Source organism: Marmota marmota, unplaced genomic scaffold (assembly GCF_001458135.2).
Source record: "Marmota marmota marmota unplaced genomic scaffold, marMar, whole genome shotgun sequence".
Classification (NCBI taxonomy): domain Eukaryota; kingdom Metazoa; phylum Chordata; class Mammalia; order Rodentia; family Sciuridae; genus Marmota; species Marmota marmota.
In genome coordinates, this window is record NW_026000223.1 from 6456152 (window position 1) to 6479019 (window position 22868).

The 22868-nt window shown below is 36.0% G+C and overlaps 1 protein-coding gene across 1 annotated transcript in view; it reads left to right on the forward strand.

The window, feature by feature from the left end:
* The window catches only part of Kcnu1 (potassium calcium-activated channel subfamily U member 1), a 167427-nt gene that overhangs the window by 66828 nt on the left and 77731 nt on the right, over window positions 1-22868 (forward strand). Inside the window, exons 12-19 of the mRNA XM_048792764.1 lie at window positions 4133-4238; window positions 5593-5675; window positions 6765-6834; window positions 7252-7404; window positions 11671-11783; window positions 12104-12175; window positions 15417-15506; window positions 15650-15747. Of these exons, the coding sequence (XP_048648721.1) occupies window positions 4133-4238; window positions 5593-5675; window positions 6765-6834; window positions 7252-7404; window positions 11671-11783; window positions 12104-12175; window positions 15417-15506; window positions 15650-15747 (785 nt within the window). The remainder of the gene's footprint in view (window positions 1-4132; window positions 4239-5592; window positions 5676-6764; window positions 6835-7251; window positions 7405-11670; window positions 11784-12103; window positions 12176-15416; window positions 15507-15649; window positions 15748-22868) is intronic.

Genomic DNA, 22868 nt, shown 5'->3' on the forward strand with positions numbered 1-22868 from the left:
ACTCCAGATCATCTGAAGAGTATTTATCCTGAATTCTTTATCTGACATTCCATCTGCTGCAGCTATTACCTCTTCTAAAGTTGAGTTGACCTGCATTGTTTGTGGTCCTTTCTTTCCTTGTCTTTTCATACTGCTCGCGTTTCTTTCTGCTTGGTGAAACTGTTTGTTATTGAAATTTTCCCCCTATATATTTATATTGCTCTTGTATAGTTGAAAAGTCTCCCTTGCAGGGGCGGGCGACGGCTGTGCTCCTCCTCCAATTGGGGTGATCTGTCTACCACGCTGACGGGCCGCTGGGCCTGTTCTGCCAGTCAGTCGCAGGTCTGCCTACCTTGTGGGCGCGGGTGGCGGCTCTGCTCGGCCCCTACTCCAGTTGGGGTGACGTGACTACCACGCCGGCGGGTTGCTGGGCCTGTTCCGGGTGCGGGCGGTGGCTCTGCTCTGCCCCTCTGGCTTGATGACAAAGTGAGAGTGACTTGGGTGTTTGTGACTCACTTTCTTTACCAGGAGACCAACTGTTTCTGTCGCCACTGGTATCGATGACGTTATCTCCTCCGCCGCTTTCTGATGACATCAGATCTCTGCCATGTTGGTATCCCATGTGAATGGCAGCATTTCGTTCCCTTTGCCGGGTGACCAAAGCAACGGGTGGGTCCTGACCGGCCCTCACAAGCCCCGTCTCAATCCTGTTGCCACTGCCTATGAAGGCTCGGTTGGTATTTACCTCCACAGTATTCAGCCGGACCCGGACCGAGAAGCAGTTTCCACGGGTTCTTTAGCCCTGGGCCAGAGCAGTTCTGGGAGCCGGAATTCGGCCGCTCCGGGCTCGGTGTATATTCTGATAGGAGAAGGCTCCAAGAAGCAGTTTCTGCGGGTTCTTTAGCACTGAGCCTGAGTAATTTGTCTGCGAGACGCAGGCGAATGGCAGCCTGAAATTACCTGTTCTATAGCTGAATGAGCTGCGATCAGTCGAAAACAGGGATGGTGACGTCAGCTCTCCAAGATGGTGGCCGCTGGCTCCCTCTGTGGTCTGACTGGTGTGGAGAACCGAATTGGACCGCTTCCTTCCCCCGTCTCAAACCCAGAATTCAGCACTGAGCACAGTGAGTGCACAGCCGGCAGGAGCCCACAGAATCCGCAGCGCTGTATCTTTGCATTGCTATCTCGACGTTTCCCAGCGCTCGCCGCAGACTCTAGCCGCGGGGCAATTTGCTGAGTAAGCAGCGTGACCCTCCGTGCGGACAAATCTCTCACGTTTGAGCCCCCGTAGCTGATCCTCGTATGATGGAAATCCTTCCTCTAGGTTTTGGAGCACCCCAATTTTGCCGGAAATTCCTAACAAGATAGCTTTTAGCCGTTCTAACTTGTCATTCTCCTGCACAATGACGCAGTACACGGGGGTGATGCACTCCATTCGCCGCCATCTTCTTCAGTCTCTATTTCTTCTTGCATCTCTGATCTTCCTTCCCATTTTTATTCTTATCAAAAATAAAACCTTTACATTTTTCTTAAATTCAAATCTTCCAGTAACAAATTTTTGTTGATGATGATGATGATGATGTAATGATTTATTATTTCTCTCTTGATCACTGAAAGATAATTTCATGGATATAGAATTATAAGCTGACAGTTTTTTTTTTCTTTAAGAACCATGGAATTATTATTCCACTGATTTCTGTATTTTATTGTTGCTATTAGGAAGTCAGTTGAACTCTCTCTTTAAGGAGCTATCTTCTTAGAAGATCATGTGTTTTACTTACTATGAAAAGTACCTTGATGTGTATGGGTTTGATTTTCTCTTTATTTATCATGATTAGCATTCATAAATCTTCCTGTATCTCTGAATTGGTGTCTTCATCACTTCTGGAAGATTCTCAATTATTTATTTAAGTATTAGCTATGTCACCATTTTCTCCTCTCACTTCTGGGACTCTTAAATCTAGCTATGCTTGTCTTTTATGTTTTGCTTTTTCAAATATATTTCCCTTTTATATTTATTTCTCATTTTTAAACATTTTTGTATCTCTGGATACTTTATTCTGACCTAGGTTCCAGTTCTCTAATTGTCTTTTTAGCTGTGTTTAATCTATTTACAAACCCATCCATGGAGTTTTTAACTCCATTTATTGTTTTGTCCACTTTTCTACTTGATTTTTGTGGGGGGTGTTTATAATTTATTTTGTAGAATTGTGTAATTTTTGCACTAATTCTTCATAAGTTATGCAACTTACAAATATCTTCTTCCAGTTTGAAACTTCTTTTTTCACCAATTATAATATCTTTGATATTTAAAAATCATTAATATTATTATAGTCAAATTCACAATTTTTTATATTTGATATTTTTTATTTTGTCTAGAAAATATTTTCTTATTCTAATATTTTAGTTACATTTAAATGAAATTTTCCCTAAGAATTTTTATAAAATCCTCATTTAAGTTACTAATTTCATCAGAATTGCATTTTTATATGGTAAGATGCATGCATAAAATCTTACTTGTTTCTTTGCCAATGCCAGTTATTGAACAAAGCCTTTGCCTACTCAGGGATCTGACTTGATACTACTGTGAATAGGTCTTTTCTTTACTTTCTATCTTATCAATTTATCTATATTTTCATTAGAAATAAATGTTTTTATTGCTGAAGATCTTTATTTCTTTCATTTTCTACAACAGCTGACAAGCTTTTCTTGGGCATTATCTTTCATATAACTTTTATAATAGCTTTATTGTGTACTATTAAAAAATGTAGAAATGTGATGTGAATCTGATTGGAACTTTAGAATTCAGAATTGATTTCTTTATGCTACACTTTTGCAAGTCTAATAGTACTGTGGGTATCCATTTATTTAGCTTTCATGTATTGTCTCTTAATAATATGGAGTGGTTTTATAGGTAGAGAGCATATGCATACAATTATGTACGTAAATATATGTGTGTACATATGATATAGAAAAACCTTATTGACTTTTGTATATTGATATACATAAATTTCTCTATTATTTTTAATTTTTCTGTAGTAGTATTAGGTGCTTCAGTGTAAATTATCAAATAAATCATTCTAAATAAAGGCAGTTCATTTACTTCTTTTCAATCCTATGTGTATAATTTATTTAATTTCTTATGACATTTACTTTACCTATATATATGATGTCTTCTTCATTACATTTATAAGCCATTTTTGTCTTTTCTTTTTTCTCCATTTGTGCTATCATTTTTGCCTGTAACATTAGGTTATTTTTCAAAGAAGCAACTTTTGACTTTGTTGATCTTCTCTGAGTTTATTCTAATGTTAGTGTCCAAAACTATACATTTCCCCTAAAGAACTGTTATTATTTTATTCAATGTCATTTATGTTTAATATTTTCAACACAATTTATTTCTAAGAATAATTTTTAAAGATATTTTAATTTCATCTTAACCTGTAAAATTTTTATCAATTAATTTTTAAATAAGAAAGTTTTTATTTATTTTATGATTTTGAACTTATAAATTAAATATTTTCAGGTCACAGAGTCATGTAGTACTAAGCAATAAAAATAAGTGTGGCCCTATCTAGTTATCAACTTATTATCATTTTAAAGTATTTTTGTGTCCTTGAGAATATCAAGTTTTCTATATGTTGATTATAGGATTAATAAATATAAAACTATTGTGTTCAAAATACTTGATGATTTTTTTTCCTGCTTGATCTGTCAAAAACTGGGAGAGATTTGTTGAAATTACTCATGACATTGGCAGATTTAATTCCTCCCTCTGACTTTGTCTACTTTTGCTTTATATATTTAGAAACCATTATATGAAGTTCACATTTGTTTTAAAATGTTATATCTTTTGAAATTTTAGATTACATAGTAAACTTTTTCATACTTATTAATTTCTTTGTTGTTTCTATGACACTACCCTGATTTGTATTTTCTCGTATCACTGATTGCTTAGGCCTGAGCTACAGACTCGGCCCCTGGAATTAGGTAGTTTGTGTCAGTCACCTAACCACATGGGTTAATAATGAAAGATGGATGTTTTCCAAGAGGAAATTAGGGGTTCTAGTAAATGCACTAAGTAAGTACAACAACCTCTAAAACTAAACCAGTCATCTTTTTCCCATCTATGTCACCACAATTTTTTATCCAGGGTCAATCCTTCTTTGGAATTGGAGACTATATTTAAATGCTACTTGGCCTATACAACTTTTATCTCTGGGTCTGCACTGAAGTGGGAGGATCTGAGGCGAGTTGCGGTAAGATTTTGTCCTTTTCCTTCTTGTTTCCCTAAACCACAACATTTAGGATGATAAGTGTACACTGTTACTTCAACAGCTATTATTCCAGATACTTACATTTAAATTAATTATTTCACTAAGTTGTCTAGGATAGTTTCACCAGTTTCTGAGATCTGAAAAAGTTATGAATAGCAAAAGTGTTCTATCTTACCACCCAAGGAGGATTCTTACCAGAAGACATATTAGTAAAAGTTGAAGGTTTTATCTGATATGCAGAAGCTAATCCAAAATAAGCTGGGGGTGGGATAAAGAACAGAATACAAGAAATGTCAGTGGAATAGACAAAGAAGAGTGAAGGAAAGGGAGGAGAGATGGGATGAGGAAAGACAGTTGAATGAATCTAACCTAATTTTCCCATGCACATACATGAACATACCATAATGAATCTCACCATCATGTACACACACAAGACACTAATTAAAAAAAAAACTATAAGTAAGTCAATGTCAAAAACATCAGTAGGACAGAGGGAAGGGAACAGAAGGAAGAAGGAAAGAAGGGGAAGTACTGGGGACTGAATACGAACAATTTATATTCCATGCTTTTATAATTATGTCAAAATGAATCCTACTGTCATGTATAACTAAAAAGAACCAATAAAGAAAACAAAAGAATCTATCAGCTTTAACCAACTTCTCCAAAACATCCTAATACACATTCTTATAGAAGCATGAAGGAAAACAGCAGAAACTCCATTAAGATAGTGACTATAAATAAGGAGCAATAGCTGACCCTTAAATTAGGTTTGGTTTTAGGTGAAAGCCAGCTTCCTAACATGTTCTAAGTTTCATAGAAATGATAAACCTTATCTTATTTCAGTTTAGAGCAAAACAAGTATAAACACTTGAATCAGAAAAATGACAGATACAGTTTAACATTTATCTCTCTTACCATTCCATATTATAAGCACCATTTTCAATAATTTCCTAGAATCTTAAGATTCAATCTCAGCTGTCTTAAAAGGTAAATAAATATACAAGCAGTTGCTGGAAAAGGTCTTACTGCTCATCACAAGACATAAAACAATGGTGATGATGGCAGGAAAAGTATAGCTTTGTACTTAACCCACTTTAAATCAACCTTACATCTGCATTAGAGACCCTGTGATCTGGTCCATCAACTGGAGTCCTCTTAGATCTGCAGCATTTGTGTGATCCTGATATAAAGGCAACCTTATTAAAATTCCTTCTCAAGTGTGTTCTCTTTCTCATTGGCAAATTTATGATTACAATATAAAAAAGTGGGGAGGGGGAGCAGCAGAATATTTCCCACATAATTAACAATACAGTTGCTGTTTAATCTTGAAGAGTAGGTGGAGTCTGCGGAAGCATGCCTGATTATAGCCAACCCCTTGTGCAGTGATTTACATGCTGAAGACACTTCAAATATTATGAGGTAAGAAGCTGGCATTATGTTCCAATGCTGATATTTGATATTTGTTCTACCTCTATTAAAACAAATTGCAGGGCACAGGACTAAACAGGAGAAATATATATATATCGGGGATTGGACCTACAGGAGCACTTAACAACTGAGAAATATCTCCAATCCCTTTTTATTTTATTATTTAGAGACAGAGCCTCCCTGAGTTGCTGAGACTGGCCTTGAACTCTCCATCCCCCTGCTTAGGCTGTCCTGTGCCTGGTATTTCACATGGTTATTAGCTATCTGAATTTAAAAAGCAAGCATACAAATAACTGATTGCTGTTTAGATAGCACTGTTATGATACAGAGTCTCTCCTCCTCAAAAGCAAAGATTCCCATTTATGAATACTATTAATACACTTTATTTATTAGGACTTCCCTTCAGTTCAGTGTGATGTGCTTGTGAATATTGACAAATATTTTTAGGATGCATAGAGTGTTTCCATCTTTTCGCTATGAGCTTATATGAGATGAGGAGGAATTTGACTTGTGCTGGCAGAGATTCAACTGATTGTGAGGGCAATGGTATAGTGCCTAATCCACATGCACTTCCAGTCCCCAAAGCAAAATAAATATACATAGCTGAAGATGACTCTGCACATAGTAATAAAAAGCTGAGAACTTGCACCATGCATAATACACTGCATATAAAATAAATCTTAGTTTCCTAATTCATAAAATGAGAAAGTTGAAGTAGACGTTCTATGAGCTATTCAAACTATAAATAGCAAATAAATCTGGTGTTTTTTCTGTAATTACTGTGTTTGGGTTTAAAGGCTAAAGGATGTATTTATTTTCTCCCAAGAACTTGTTCCAGAAGACCATAGTCTTCTCTTTCCAAGCACTGACATTTTTATAGATTTGATTTACTTAGCCACCCAAATATGGCACTCTTCTGTGCATGCTATTAAATAGAACAATTTTAGGAAATAACAGAACACTGAATTTTATAATATACTAAGTTTTCCTAAACTACCCACATGACATTTTAACTTATTTGAATTATAATTCAGAGTCAATATGACAGCTCACTAATGAGAGTAATTGTGGCTTTTGCAGGGTGCTCTCTATCAAAAACTATTACCCAAAGACTAGAGTCATCATACAAATCCTTCAGTCCCATAACAAGGTAAAGTGACACCCCTGAATGCTCAACCTCCTCCTACTGGGTCTGTGAGACTACGTGAACCCTATTACCATCTAATGGATCTACAAATTAGAAAATATTTACCAATCATAGGTGAAATTTGGTGTATGATTAAGATTGTTGATCACTTAAAGATGTCAATGGGAATCAGAATTACCTTAAGCCATCTGACCTAATTTTGCAACTCCAGCTATTTTTGTCTTAAAAAGTAAGAGCAATTAAACACTAACCACTTTCCAATGTGGAATTTATTCTTATCATTCCTTGACCTGAGCACCACATTTATTCGCAAGAATGAAGAGTAAATGATTTCAAGGAAAATTAAATAAAATCTGCCAAGGGCTTTATTGAGGTATGTGTGTATTCTTAATGCTTGACCTACTTTCTACCATGAAACAGGATTTCCTGCCAAAGATTCCCAGCTGGAACTGGAGTACTGGAGACAACATCATCTGTTTTGCTGAGTTAAAGCTTGGATTTATGGCTCAAGGCTGTCTGGTGCCAGGCTTGTGTACCTTTCTAACGTCTTTATTTGTTGAGCAAAACAAAAAGGTAACTTTATAAACTGATGTTGAACCTTGGCTCCTTTCCCATGTCCCACATATTAGGATCACAAATAGAAAAAAAAATTGAGGAAAGCAAGAAGTAAGTCCCCAATAAACGAGATTTGATTTCTGCTTGAGCTGAGAAGAGACTGAGAGATCTAGACTGAAGTTCCAGGTTCTTCTTTGGTCTTAAAGAAGTCACTTGTCATTATTTCTGTAGTATTTATTTGCAAACAGAAATCATAATTCTTCTTCTTCCCTACATTTCAGAATGTTATAAATGTAAAAACATTCAAAACTTTGGAAGCACTTTGAGTTATTGAAGGTAGAAAAATAAATATTATATTACTAGTAGAGAAATCATATTTAAATTTAAATAAAATACGAATAATATAATAATTTATGTTAATAAAATATATACGATACAAATAATAACTAAAATCTAATTTTCCAGATTATTTTGGGAAAGTCCCTGCAGTAGTAATAACAGTAATCACTGATGAGTACTTACTGGGTGTGTTGTTTCCCCTCAGGGATATGTTAATGTATACCTTAGCAATGGATTGTGAAGCTAACTAAGTTGATTGTACAGTTAATTAGTGAAAAGCAGACCAAGAATTCCTGGATCCACAATCTTGCCATTATGCCCTTTGCCTCTACTATTGGGTATCCACCCATGGTCTTCCACATCATGCCTTTGATATCTTTTCCTGAGACAAAGTAAGGGCCTAAAAGGGACTGTTGGGATGAACTTCTACAGCACAAAGTGTTGTCATCTGTTATAGTTTAGATATGAGGTATCTCCCCAAAACTCATGTGTGTGACGATGCAAGTATGTTCAGAGGTGAAATGATTAGATTTTTATAGTTGTAAACTAATCAGTGGATTAATCCATTAATAATATATTAATGGTAACTGCAGGCAGATAGGTCACTAGAAGGCGTGCCTTTGGGGTTTATATTTTATCTCCAGTGAGTGAAGCCCCCTCTCTCTTTGCTTCCTGGTTTCCGTGTTCTGAGCAGCTTTCTTCCACCATGCCAATTGGCCAAGATGTTCTGCCTCACCTTGGGCCCAGAGCAATGGAGTCAGTGCACCAAGGACTGAACCTCCAAAACCATGAACCAAAATAAACTTTTCCTCCTCTAAGTTGTTCTTCTCATTCCCTTGGGACACTTTGGAAAGCTGACTTAAATATCGTCCAAATGCCATTCTGATGAAATGCTCCAAGAGAAGAGTTCAAACCCTTGACTGGTCCTGGTATTCCAGAAGCCTTCCTGAGAGTGACTTTTCTGTCCATTTAATTCTGAATTCAGATTTGCTATTTTGTATACTCCATTTCCTTCTTAGCAGGCCAGTTTTAAAACCACCTTTTGGGAATTATTTCCTCTGTTAAATACAGATTTTTGCACTTTTCCTATTCTTTCCCAGTGCTATTAAGGAAAAGCAAAAAAGGTAAAAGATCCAATAGCTAGCAAAATGCTGACTGAAACAAATATTCTGAAATTCCTTCTATAAACATAAACAAATCTAATATACAGTTAAAAAGAGATAACCACCTGGCAAAGTGGCACAAACCCAGCAATTCAGCAGGCTAAGGCAGGAGGATGACAAGTTTGAGGACAACTTCATCAATTTATCAAGGCTTTCAACAACTTAGCAATATGCTGTTTCAAAATTTAAAAATAAATAAAGAAAGAAAAATGGTAGGAGATGAAATTCAGTGATAAAGCACCCTGGGTTCAATCCCTAGTAGTATTTAAAAAGGGTGGGTAGATGCCCATTAGGACAGAGATGACCATCAGGCAGTAGGAAATAAGCTTTGATAAATACACACACACACACACACACACACATATGTATACACACATACACACACTATGTATGTATATTATACATATATATAAAATATATATATATTTAATAAAGTCTGAAACTCCTTCAAAAATTCAAAAATCCTAAACTGGACAGAATCAGGGCAAGATTTAAAGCTATACTCTACCCTGGTTCTTTACAGTCTATAACACACCCATTGACTTTGGTTTAGTTACCAGGACTTCAAAGTTTTATGTCCCATTTTTCTCAAATTAGGTACATACGTTCCCTGTCAGTTTTTCCATCAATAAAATGAGGATCATTAATTTCACAATCTCAGTTTTCCAAATATTAATGTCTATAAAACTTATGAGTACTCAGATTAGAAGACATTAAATCAATCCCATGTGTTTTAATTATATGTTTAATATTGTGAGAAATTGTAGTCTGAAAACTGTTTCTAGTTGGTTACAGGTTCAGAGCCTTGAACTCATGGATTCTTCTATCCAGAATCCTATTGCTCTCCTCCCTGATCTCTTAACTCAGGAAGTTTTCTTCATCTCCATGGTTGTTATTTTTACCTTCTTTCAAAAATTGAAACGGTAAAAGATTGAAAGCACCAAGCCAACTTCATTGGTAATTTAGACTCAAGTGGTGGTGTGAACTGCCAAATGAGGGAAGCCCTCCTTAGGAGGGGAATTTCAGAGATTGGAAAATGGGAAGAGTCAGCTAAATCTTGGTGTGGAGGAAGGGGGTCAGGGCAAGGTGCTGAGTTATTTGAAATAAGTAGTCCTTCTTAGCAGGCCAGTTTTAAAACCACGAGATGACCATCCGAGGAGAATTTCTGAAGTGGCCATTACTCTCCACAGTGAGAATGCTCTGCTGTTCTTTACTGATCTTTCTTTTATTTCAGTTGAACTCCCCCCCACCGCCCAATGCTTTTCCTTTCTCAAATGAATCTGACCTAACTTTCTTATCTACATATAAGAATGTGCCACAATGAATCTCACCATCATGTATATCCACAAGATACTAATTAGATAGATAGATAGATAGATAGATAGATAGATGGCAAAAAGATCAGGAGAGCAGAGGGAGGAGGGTAGGGTAAAGGGAAGTACTGGTGACTGAATTAGAGCAAGGTCTATTCCATGCTTTTATAATTACATCAAAATGAATTCTAATGTTATGTAACAAAAAGAATCAATTTTAAAAATTGAGAAAATGCTCCAGAGTCTATAGAAAATTCAGATTCTCATCTGAGACTCTGGATTGTAAGGGACTTGTTGTGCTGTATCTATGAGAACAGTGTGGTGGCAATTCTCATGTCAGCAAGTGGGAAGGATGAGGAAGGGTCTTACGCCAAGTCCAGGAGGAGTTACTCAACAACCTCCCTTCAGTCTACATTCAGCCTTTATTAAGACATATCTTCCTCTTCACCTCTCCCAATTGTCTAGAAGTCTACTACTATCTTTGATTTTTACATTATTATTGCCATTCATCAAATTGTATCTTTGAACTCATCTGAATCAATAAAGGATTCTTATTCTGGGTAGAAGGCATGATTATTTTTCTTTGTAGTATATGGTTCATCAGAAGAAAACCAAGATGTTTCAAAACTCATTCTAAACAGTCACCTGCAGAGAGAGAAAACTTAGATTCTTCATTATTGCTCCCATCTTATCATTGTCACTAACTCAAAAACACAGACCACTGTGCTGAAATTAGGAGTGGACCAGAGAGAAGAATTCTAATCCTCAACCAGAGGCTCAAATGCTGTTGTAGATAGGTTTGTTTGTTTGTTTTTAATTGTTGTTGTTTTTGTCTGTTTGTTTGTTATGTTTTTGCTGTGACCAAAATACTGGGCAAGAACAACTTAGAGGGGGAAAAGTTTATTTGGGGTTTACAGTCTCAGAGGTCTCAGTTCATTTTTGCCCAGCTCCATTACTCTGGGCCTAAGGTGATGCAGCACATCATGGGGGGACAGGCCCAGCAGAAGAAAACTGCTCAGCTCATGGAGAGATCAGGAAGCACAGAGAGATGGGGATAGGAGTCATAAGAAAGATGCACCCTTCCAGGGCACCCCCCCTAGTGACCCACTTTTCCAGTCATGCCCCCCCTGCCTACAGTGACCAGCCAGTCATTCAAACTAGGATGTACTCATTAGGTTATAGCTCCCAAGATCTAATCATTTCACCTCTGAATATTTTTGCATTAACAGAAGCTTTGAGGAGGGACTTCTCATTCACAAACCATAACAGGACACTGTCTGGGAAGGAAATTAGTCATGGTGTATCTTCCTCATTCTGAACTTTTTAGTGAAAATTGTTTCATTTCTTTCTTCAACATTTGTCTGGTTGTACTTTGTAATATATCTCCTTTCTGTGGAAACTGGTTTGCTGCTTAGAAATATATTCAACCTGTATACACACCTTCCTTGGGACATGATTGTGTGTTACAGATTTCTCCTAAACAGACCTGGCAAAAATATTTCTTGAATAGCCTGAAGAACAAAATCCTGACTCAACGTCTCTCTGATGACTTTGCTGGAATGAGTTTTCCAGAGGTTTCCCGGTAAGTTAAGTAAAATACTTTCCCACCCTATTCCCACCACAGCATTCTTTCAACACTGTTCATGGAGGGTTCACTGTAGGCCAGAGTCCATGACAAACCCTGAAAATGTAAGAATGAATAACTTGGAGTCCCTGCAACGATACGATGCATGAGGGATAGTTTTGTGTCAGTCCTAGTTGGTACACTGGCCCAGTGTGCCTTCAGGAGGATTGGAAAACTGCTTTTCTCCCCAGCATGGAACACAGGGTTAGTCATAGCCTTGTAACCTGGCACCCTGCTTCTCTCTCTCTCTTCTCACAACTCTTTGTCTTCCTTCCCAGGCTCTGCTTTGTGAAGATGAACCTTATGCTGATAGCCATCGAATACAAGTCCCTCTTTCAGAGTGGTTACTGGTACCAATAAGGCTTCTTCCCATTTTGTTGTTGTTGTTGTTGTTTGTTTGAGAAAAAGCTTTATGATTAAGAATTTTTTAAAGGTAGAAACATAACTAAGCTTTTGGCCATAAAAAATGTAAAGATATATAGAGAGATATAAAAATATATAGAGAGATATAACTAAGCCAGTCTCTTGGGCACCCAACCCAGGCTCCCATTGCTATGATGCTCTTGGTGCTGTCTTGAATTATGGGTTAGAATGGTTTTCCTAGTAGCTAACCATTTTGTTTTTGTTCCTAGTACCCTGCCATGGTTCTGCCTTATGAGCAGGAGAGAGTAGAAATGGTCAAGTCTCAGAATTGTTCCTTTTAACAACATTGTCAGATCTTGAAGGTCTTGACCATAAATCAATACCATGAAATAGTATTATTTGGAATAAAAATACTCCCATGAACTCTAGCCTTAGAAAATAAGATGCAACATCTCATAAAATGGGAACTTGACTTTTCTACTGAACAAAGTCTGCTGTTGGTTGATAAGGTCGATGAAAGAAAAAGGTAATATCACCAGACCATTCATTCGCATTTTTGGAGAAACTGTAAGTGGATAATATGAGAAGTTGTCATGTAATAAAAAATAAAATTTAGGATGAACTGAAGTACATAAACATAAATGAGAGAAGTAAGAAGGAAAGTGAATCAACTATAGTAATATGGAGGTAAAAATGCTAAAATGTAAACAGTGGTGACTAACTGGGATGAGGATCAAGAAATGCTACTTTTGTAGATTGAAGAAGGCAAGTTAATGAATCTCTAAGACCCCTGCCAGCTCCAAAATTGGTATTACAAGAAATCCTAGAATTATACAAAACATTCGAAATTAGGTAATTCAGATACACCATGAAGGAGTTATTTTGCATAAATGGCTTGAAAGAAGAAAAGAACTCTTTGAATAGGGAAGTTGCAGAAGGTAGCTGGGCAAAAGAAATCAGTGGGGTACCATCGGTTGGAATCATTAGGAAGAGAATAACCAATAGTATTATTTGACCGGCTAAATCTATTTAACAGTTTTGTGGTGCTCAAGAAGATCTCAATTTCAAGAGAATTTCACTATTTCAAGAAAATTTAACAATTTAAACCTATGTATCTAAACATCTGCAGAAATGGGACTTTCTACCAGAAACAGGTCCTCATTAAAAGAATAGTGTCAGAATATTTAACCAGGCAGTTTGGGTTTCTGACTGGCAAAAACATTATCAAGTTTTGGTAACATCCTTGGCCTTCAAGAATCTGAGCTATGCATCAAAATTATTTTCAAAATTCAAAGGACAAAGAGATTCCCAAATCCCTTATCTGACTACAAAATCAAAATCTCCAGGGGTGGGACCTTAGACATGTTTAAAGTCTCTATAATTTCTCCAGTTTATTCACCAGCCTCTGGAAATTGGCCTTTGGACCACATGCTGTTCATACCATTTCCAACTCTAACACTCTAGTTTTCTTTAAGCTTTATTAAAATGACTGTTAGGACATTACAAACCAGAAACATGAATGTTTCGCAGGCAGCCAATTTCCACATGGATTAAAAAGGTCCTGGTGCTGTTTACCTCCTCTACACATCTGCCTTAATGGAAAAAGGACCTGCTCCAACAAATTTAACTTTAGTTTCTCATTGAAAAGTCAAGTGAATCAAAAGGATTAAATCCTGGCTTAGGGAATGTATTGATTATAGTAATCTCTCACATAGCTGCTGCTTCATGACCATAGGCATTTTATATACATTCATTCTCCTGTCCTCTAACCCTGCAGTGCAATGTGTGTAATTATTAGCTCCATTTTGTTGTTGTTGTTGTTCAGAAAGATTAATTAACTTTTCCAAGTTCACACAACTCTCAAGTGGCAAAGCCAGGATCTGAATGCATACAATCTGGCACCAGGGACTATGCTTCTGATCACCATTGTGTACTAAATCCACCTCAGTCACTATTGGTAGAAAGAAGACTAGACATCTCTATAGCTGGGCCTCAGCCCAGTGTACTGAAATACCAAGGGAAACCTATCTTTTGTCCCCATTCATTTTCTCTTCTAACTGATTCACTTAAATGTGCTCTAAAATTTGCAAATGCCCTGGATTATCATAAGGCATTGTCTTAGGGAATAATTTGTCACCTGCTAAGAGATTGTTTGATCTGACCCTAGTCAGGCAATGTAATGAGTTTGGTCCAGTGGCAAATATTCTGTAATAGAGCAACTGGCTATGTAGGGAAGATCAAACAATAACTCTGGTTTGGAAAGGTCCAAAAAAGTTTACCTCTTTTCTCAAATTCAGTACGATACACTATTGTGACAATACCTTTGTAGCTAGATATTTAACATGAGTTCAGAGAACCCTCCCACCCATAGCATCCAGACAAAGAGGAGAAATATGGGAAACTCAATAACATAAATGCTGTGACTCTACTTTGTGTACAACCAGAGATATGAAAAATTGTGCTATATGTGTGTAATATGAATTATAATGCATTCTGCTGTCATATATAACAAATTAGAATAAATAAAAAATGTTAAAATAAAAAACTATAATAGAATACTGTGGCAAGCAGTATCATAGATACAAATTTATAAGACAAAATTTCCATATAAGCAATAAGAAAATAGAGAATCAAATTGTCTAAGTAATGTAGAATAGGCATAATTCGAATGGATTCTGCTCTCAAAAACCTTGCAAACAAAATAGAAAAAAAAAGAAGAAGAAGAAGTAAAAAAATGTGTCTTCAAAAGCTGCATGGATAAATAAATGGAACTTTTGAAACTAGCTGGTTAATTAGATACAATTCCATTTTGAAGATGTGTGGCCTGAGGATGAAAAACCCTAGCATCACTGTAAGACGAGCAACTATGAGGTCCTGATTTATTTGCAGTTTGATAGCCATGTCAACATAGCATCATGTGTCTGAATGGGTTGGACCATCTTAGATTCATGACACAACCCAGGAGGAACTTCTCTTCAGTGTGGCTGTGCATGCAGCTTAATAGTCAGGTGGTTGCATGGTCCCCTCAGCATATTTAGCAGCAGTCAAACAAAGGATTACATGTAGTCACATTCACATTTTCCACTATGTTTGGCAGAAAAAGAAGATTGAGTCCTATTAACTCAGCAACTTAGGAAGTCCCTTGGTAATGACAGAATGAAATACCACAGAAAATCAGCCTCAGACATCAGAGGGAAAAGTTATTGTATTTGTGTTTTCCATTTTCAGTGGTCTGATACTAAATCCACCTGCACAAATTAAGCTAAGGAAGAATACATTAGGATTCTTTATTGCTGAATCGCCAAAAGAAGTCAAAAGGTAATTTTTTTTTTATTACGTTATGGGGGTGGGCAGTGCCTAAAGCACATACAACATAATGGGAGGCAGGCTGAATCAGTACACCATGCCTTCCTAGTGTGAAGACTCACATAAGTCATTCTTGATTTGCTTTCATTGTCCAGAGCCTTATTTTACTGTGCCACCTGTCACAGTGATGTGTATAATCCTGAGCTAATTGAAAAATGTGACTGCAAAAGTAAGAGCCGACATCACCTCTCAGGTAATCAAACTTTATATTTAGCTGCCCTTAACCCAGCTTTTAAGGTTCTGGCCAAGGAAAGAGAAGAGGGTTCCATCAACTAAAAGACAATTCCCCTTTAAATTTGGCCAAGATGAGTCATACTTTTTTCCCCGCTGGGTGTCCAAAAACTAAGATTTAGTCTAACTCAACTGCCCTATGGACAAATGAGTTCCAAAAGATATTAAGTAATGTCCAAAGTCACATAACTAGTTAGTGGCGTCACCAAACTCAATTCCAAGCATGCAGACTTTCAATCCATTGCTTTTTCACTCTTTCACACTGGTCTTCCAACTTTGGCCTGATAATTCATGCTGTATTTTACTGTTCTCTTGGTCATGAGGATGTCACCTCCTGACTGTTCCTTGTGAATTCTGTTTCCATAACAGATGACAGGCAGTTTAAAGTTTATTCATTTTGATGCAGTGGCAAGGGAATGTAACTTTCTCTATTTTTCTCCAGGGCTTAGCAACAACCATTTTCACTTAAATGCAGGAAAAGGAAAATTAATCTTAAGTAGTTATGATAGCTTAGTCTCTTCTGGTTTAAAAGTTAGTTTCTTCCAGGTGCATTCAGATTCTTTGGGTAAAATCTCAGTGTTTCAGAATTTAAACTCAGTCAACTTAAAAATGTAAATTTTCTAAGAGGGATGTTTCTTATTCCTAAGATTATTATTCTCTCCTTATCTTCAGAATGCTACTTAAACACAGAAATAAACTTGCTTAGCATCATGATTGTTCCTATAGCAGACAGCAAATACAAATTCCTCCTGAGGCATGCAGTTCCTTGTCCCCTTTGGTCTGTAATTGTCACCCTCTGTGACCCTCACATTGGCAATCAATAAATCTGCTCCATTTAGTTTGCAGTCATTTATTATGGAAACCCATTGTCCTTGTCATAGTCTCTAGTCTTGAGGTCTGTGAAACCCTCCTTTTCCATAATTCCAGTCTCTTTGCATTCTCTATGATACTTTGGTCCCTCTGCTGTTTAGGATTTTTTCAATCTCCCCATGTGTGTTACTCAGCTTTCCATCACTGTGACAATGAGCCTGAGAAAAATAACTTAAAGGAAGAAAATATTCATTTTGTCCCACAGTTTCAGAGGTTTTAGTCCATAGTCACTTGGCCCCATCCCTTGGGCTTGAGATGAGGCAGAACAGCATGGCAAGGAGTGTGGGGTAGAGCAAAGCTGCTCAACTCAGGGTGACAGGGGAAGCAGAGAGAAAGAGAGAAGGAACCAGATATCCCTTTCTGGGGCTTGCATCCAGTGGCCTATGTTTTTCAATTGTGTCATCAGCTGGGGAACAAGTCTTCAACACATGAGCCTTTGGGTCACATTCCAGATCAAAACCATAACAGCCTGTATACATGTCTGACAGGTTGCGGGATCCTAGATGAGTGCCCTCCTGAGACTTCTCTCTGCTTGCACACCCACACTGCCCTGCCTCTTCCTGTGCAGTCTGCTGGCATTATTACTTCACATGTTCCAGGTAGTCTACCAAGAGAACGGTGAAAGGGAAATTCCTCTCTCATACTCTCCCCTTGCCCATCACAAAACTTTCACGTTTTCCTTTTTCTTCCCAATCTTTCACCAGCCTGAAGAAGTGTATAGTGTCTGTGTGTAAGGGTGGGAGACTCAGTCATGTCTCAGTGGTCTAGGATCTTTTTTGTTTAGTTGTAGATTAAATAACATAAAATAAGCACCATACCCAATGCAAGTGTACAATTCAGTGGAGGTTAGCAAATGAACACAGTTGTGCAACCGTCACAACAATCAATTTAGAACATTTTTCTCTTCTCAAAAAGAAACTCAACACCTGATAACAGTCACTCCCAGTTTTCCCCTACCTACACCTGTGGAAAACACTCATCTGTTTTCTGTCTCTACAGCTTTGCCCATTCTATTCATTTAGTCACAAGAGAATCATACATGAATACACTATATATACTTATACCACATATAGCATTTTATATGACTCCTTTAGAAAACTCAGCCACACTCTAGCATGTATCAATACCTCACTCCTTTTTATGAATAAATAATATTCTTTTGTATGCAAATACCTTGCTTTGTTTACCCAGTCACTTGTTAACTGCTCTTAGGTCTCTTTCGAACTTTTGGATATTGACTAGAATGCTGCTATGAACATTGATATACAGATAACTGTTCAAGTTCCTGCTTTTGAAATTTTCTGTACATATACTCAGAAATAAGATGCCTAAGTCAAATGTTAATTCTATATTTTCTTTTTTAATATAATTTTTTTCAAGAGAGAGAGAGAGAATTTTAATATTTATTTTTTTTTTAGTTTTCGGTGGACACAACATCTTTGTTTGTATGTGGTGCTGAGGATCGAACCTGAGCCGCATGCATGCCAGGCGAGCACGCTACCTCTTGAGCCACATCCCCAGCCCCAATTCTATATTTTAATCCCAAGGAAACACTATACTGTTTTCACAGCAGCTACATCATTTTACCTTCATACCAGCAATGCACAAGGGTCTCTATGTCTCCACATTCTCATCAACACTTTTTAACTCCCATAATTTTTGTTTTGTTCTTCAGTTATAATCATCCTAATGGATGATGTGAAGTGATATCTCAGTATGGTTTTGATATTTCCCTGATAGTGATGTTGAGCATCTGTTCTTGAGGATCTCATTGACCATTTTTGTATCTTCTTTAAAGAAATAGTACTCAGATCTTATTTTAATTAGGTCATCATCTTTCTATTAAGATGAGTTATAAAAAGTCCGTAGGTAGTCTGAGAACCCATCCCTTATCAGAGATATGATTGGAAAATATTTTCTCTCATTTTGTGGTTTGCATTTTCATTTTCTTCAAATACTTTGAAGCACATTTTTAATTTTGATGAAGTTCAATGATGTATTTTTTTTCTTTTGTCACTTGTGTTTTCATGCAATATCTAAGAAGGTTTTGACCAACCTAAGGTCATAAAGATTTGCACTGAGAATTTTGGGCTCTTACAATTAGTGCTGTGATCCATTTTGAGTTGACTTTTGTGTATAATGTAAGGAAAGAGTCCAACTTGGTTCTTTTCGGTGTGGATATTCATATATCCCAGAACCACTTGTTGAAATGATTATTCTTTTCCCATTGAACTGTTCATGGCAATCTTTAAAAAATAAATGATAATTAATTAAAATGTGTGGGTTTATGTCTGAAGTCTAAATCTAAATTTTATTCTATTTTTTTTAATATTTATTTTTTAGTTTTTTTTTTTTTTTTTTGCGTACACAACATCTTTGTTTGTATGTGGTGCTGAAGATCAAACCCGGGCCGCACGCATGCCAGGCGAGTGTGCTACCGCTTGAGCCACATCCCCATCCCTAAATTTTATTCTATTAATCTATGTCTAGCCTTATAATAAGTACCATACTGTCTTGATTATTACAGTTTTGAAGTAAGTTTTGATGTTGGGACATATGAGTTCTCCAACTTTGTTGTTCTTAATCAAGGTTATTTTGGTTATTCTGGATTTCTGCATTACCATATGTGTTTTAGGATTGGTGTGTCAATTTCTGTAAGGAAGCTAGATGGGACTTTGACTTTGATTGTGTTGAGTTTATAAGTCTATTTTGGAAATATTGATATATTAAGTAATCCAATCTATAAACATATTTTATGTCTGTTTAGTTCTTTAATTTCTTTCAACAATTTTTTTGTTTAGTTTTCAGTTCTCAGGTCTTATATTACTTTTGTTAAATTGTGAAGTGTTTTATGGTTTTTATTATTGTAAATGACATTGTTTTCTTAGTTTCATTTTAGAGATATGATTCATTATATCATATAGACATACACTTGATTTTTTTCTCTTTTTTTTTTTTGGTACTGGGAATTGAACTCAGGATCACTTGATCACTGAACAACATCTCCAGCCCTAGTTTGTATTTTATTTAGAGACAGAATCTCACTGAGTTGCTTAGTGCCTCACCATTGCTGAGACTGTCTTTGATCTCACAATCCTCCTGCCTCAGCCTCCTGAGCCACTGGGATTATAGGTGTGTGCCACCACACCCGGCACAATTGGTTTTTGTATATTGATAGAGTATTCTGCAACCTTGCTGAGACCAATAATTTGTTTTATTGCCTTCCATTTAACTTCTTGCCTAGTTCTCTGGTACAACCCCCTAGGATATGTTGAATAGAAGCAGTGAGATCCCACACCCTTATTTCATTCCTACCTCAGGGGAAAATATTCAGTCTTCCACCATCAGGTATCATGTCAGCTATGAATTTCTCATAGATAGCTTTTATCTGGCTGAGGAAGTTCTGATCTATTACTAAATGGTTAAAATGTTTCTCTTGTGAAAGGTTTTAACTTGATTTTTTTTTCCTTTCTCTTTATTGAGATAATCATGCTTTTGTCTTTTACTCTGCTGATATGGTGCATTACATTAATTGATTTTCAGATGCTAAACTAACCTTGTGTCCTGAGATAAATCCCACTTGATCATAGTGTGAAATCATTTTTATGCGTTGCTGGATTTGGTTTGGCAGCATTGTGTTGAAGAATTTCACATCTAAATTCAATGGAGATTTTGGTCTGTGCTTCCCTTTTATTATGATGTCTTTGTCTGCTTTTGCTATCAGGGAAAAAAACACTTTATTGTTTGAGTTGGAAAGTATTTCTCCTCTTCATGTTTTGGAAGAGCTCGAGAATTAGTGTTGATTCTTCTTTGAACATGCAGTAAAATTTTACCTGTGAGAGAATCTGGGGCTAACTATATATACGTTTTTGATTATTTATTTACCACCTTCCCTTATTCTTAATTGTGTAGATTTTCAAATTCTTCTTGAAAACTATTTGATAATTTGGCTTTCTAGAACTTTGTTTACTTACTCTATGCTGTCAAACCTCCCATCAAGTATCGTAGACATAAGTATCATCTTGTATCTCTTTTTATTTTTTATCAGGTCAGTACAATATTCACTATTTCATCTCTGATCTTAGTCATATGAATGTGACCTTTTGTGTGTGGCCAGGCTTGCTCAAATGTTTGTCAATATTGTTGATCTTTTCAAAGAAATTATTTTTGTTTTAATTCATCTTACTCTAGTGTTTTTTATTCTTTAATTGATTCATGCCCACTCAAATGTTTTTTATTTCCTTCTTTCTGCTTGATTTTTGTTAACTTCTCTTTCTTTTCTTCAGTGTCTATGATGAAAAGTTAAGTTGAACCTTGATTTCAGGTCTTTCTTCTTTTTAAAAAAGATAGGCAACTACTTCTATAACTGTTCTCCAGCACTCATGAGGGGCATGCCATATTTTTGATATATTGTGCATTTATTCTCATTCGCATAGAAGTATTTTATAATTTCCCTTGTGATTTCTTTTTTTTTCCCCATTGATTACTTATGTGCTGGTTGTTTTAATTTCTACCTACTTAGAAATTTATCTGATTTTCTGGTTTTGTTGCTTTAGTTCATTTTATTATGGTTGGAAAACATACGTTTTATTATTTAAATTCTTTTAAATTTATTGAAACTTTCTCTGTGGCTTAGTATGCAGTCTATCCTGAATAGCTTTCAATGTACACTTGAGAAGAAGATTGTGCACTCTTGGCTTATCAGGAGGAGTATCTATACACATCTGTCAAGTCTAGGTCGTTATCAGGTTGTTCAGCCCTTATGTTTGCTTTCTGAGCTTTCTAGTTGTTCTAGCTACTATTGAAAGTGAAGTGCTGATGTCTTCAAATATTATTGATGTTGAATTGTCCATTTCTCCCTTCAAACCTGTTAATTTGAAACATACTCATACATTTTTCCTTTATATTTTCCTATGTAAATATTTCATTATAGATGTTCTTCTTCATGAGGATTTGTGTTAATATCAAACATTCCTTCCTTTCAACCTCAGGGACTCCCATTAGTATTCATTCTAGGACTTATATTCTGTGCTAGCAACAAACTAAGATTTGTCAATCTTAAAATGTTCTAATTTATTCATCACTTTTCATGGATAGTTTTGCCACATGGAGAATTCTTTGTAGGCAGTTGTTTTTCATTCAGCACTTTATTTAATGTCACTTCTTTCTGGTCTCCATTTTTCTTGATTAAAAGTCACCTTTTAAGGTTGTGGGGAAGCTTCCTTTATAAATAAAGAATCATTTTTCTCTTGCGGCTCTGACAATTTTTTTTTGTCATTGGGTTTCAACACTTTAATTATGAAGTGTCTAGCTATGGAGATTTCTTGGAATTTATACAACTTAAAGTTTATTGAACTTCTTAGTTGTGTAGATTAATGTTTTACATGTAATTTAAGAAGTTTCTTGTCATTAGTTTTTCAAATATTCTTTCTATCTCTTTCTTTTTTTCCTCTCCTGTACCTTTCATTAAATATGTTAGTCCATTGAATGATATCCCAAAGGTCTCTTAAACTCTGTTCAGTATTCTTTATTCAGTTTTCCTCTGTCACCCACACTGGATAATCTCCATTGATGTATCTTTGAATTTGTCAATTCTTTCTTTGTATACTGAAATTTGATCTTGAGCTCCTCTTGCCAGTTTTTCAGTTCAATTATTGTAATTTTCAACTCCAGGATTTCTACTTTGTTTCTTTATATAATTCATAACTATTTACTGACATTCTGAATTTTTAAGTTATACTCAAATATTTTAGTTCTTAATATGTTTTTCTTTAGATCTTTAACTATATTCAAAATAGCAGATTTAAAGTGTTTGACTAGTAAGTATAATTCTGAATGTCCTTAAGGACAGTGTCTATTAGTAGCTTTTCCCACTGGGCATTGGTTATACTTTATTGTTTCTTTCTGTGCCTTAAAATAATTTGTTGAAAACTAGACATTGAAATGATTATAATTTGGCAGTATGTAAATCAGATTCTCTTACCCTCTTTCTTAATGTTTCTTGCTTTTTTATAATTGTCATAATTTGCTTAGTGACTTTTCTGATCTAATTCTGTGAAATCTGTATATCTGCCATTTGTAGCCACTGAAAATTCTGTTAGTATAGTGGTCATCATATACTTAGACAGATTTTGTTAAATGCATGGAACCAATAATTCTATATCAGTGTTTGTCAAAGGATTCTGTACTTGCATTGAGTCATGCCCTCAGTAT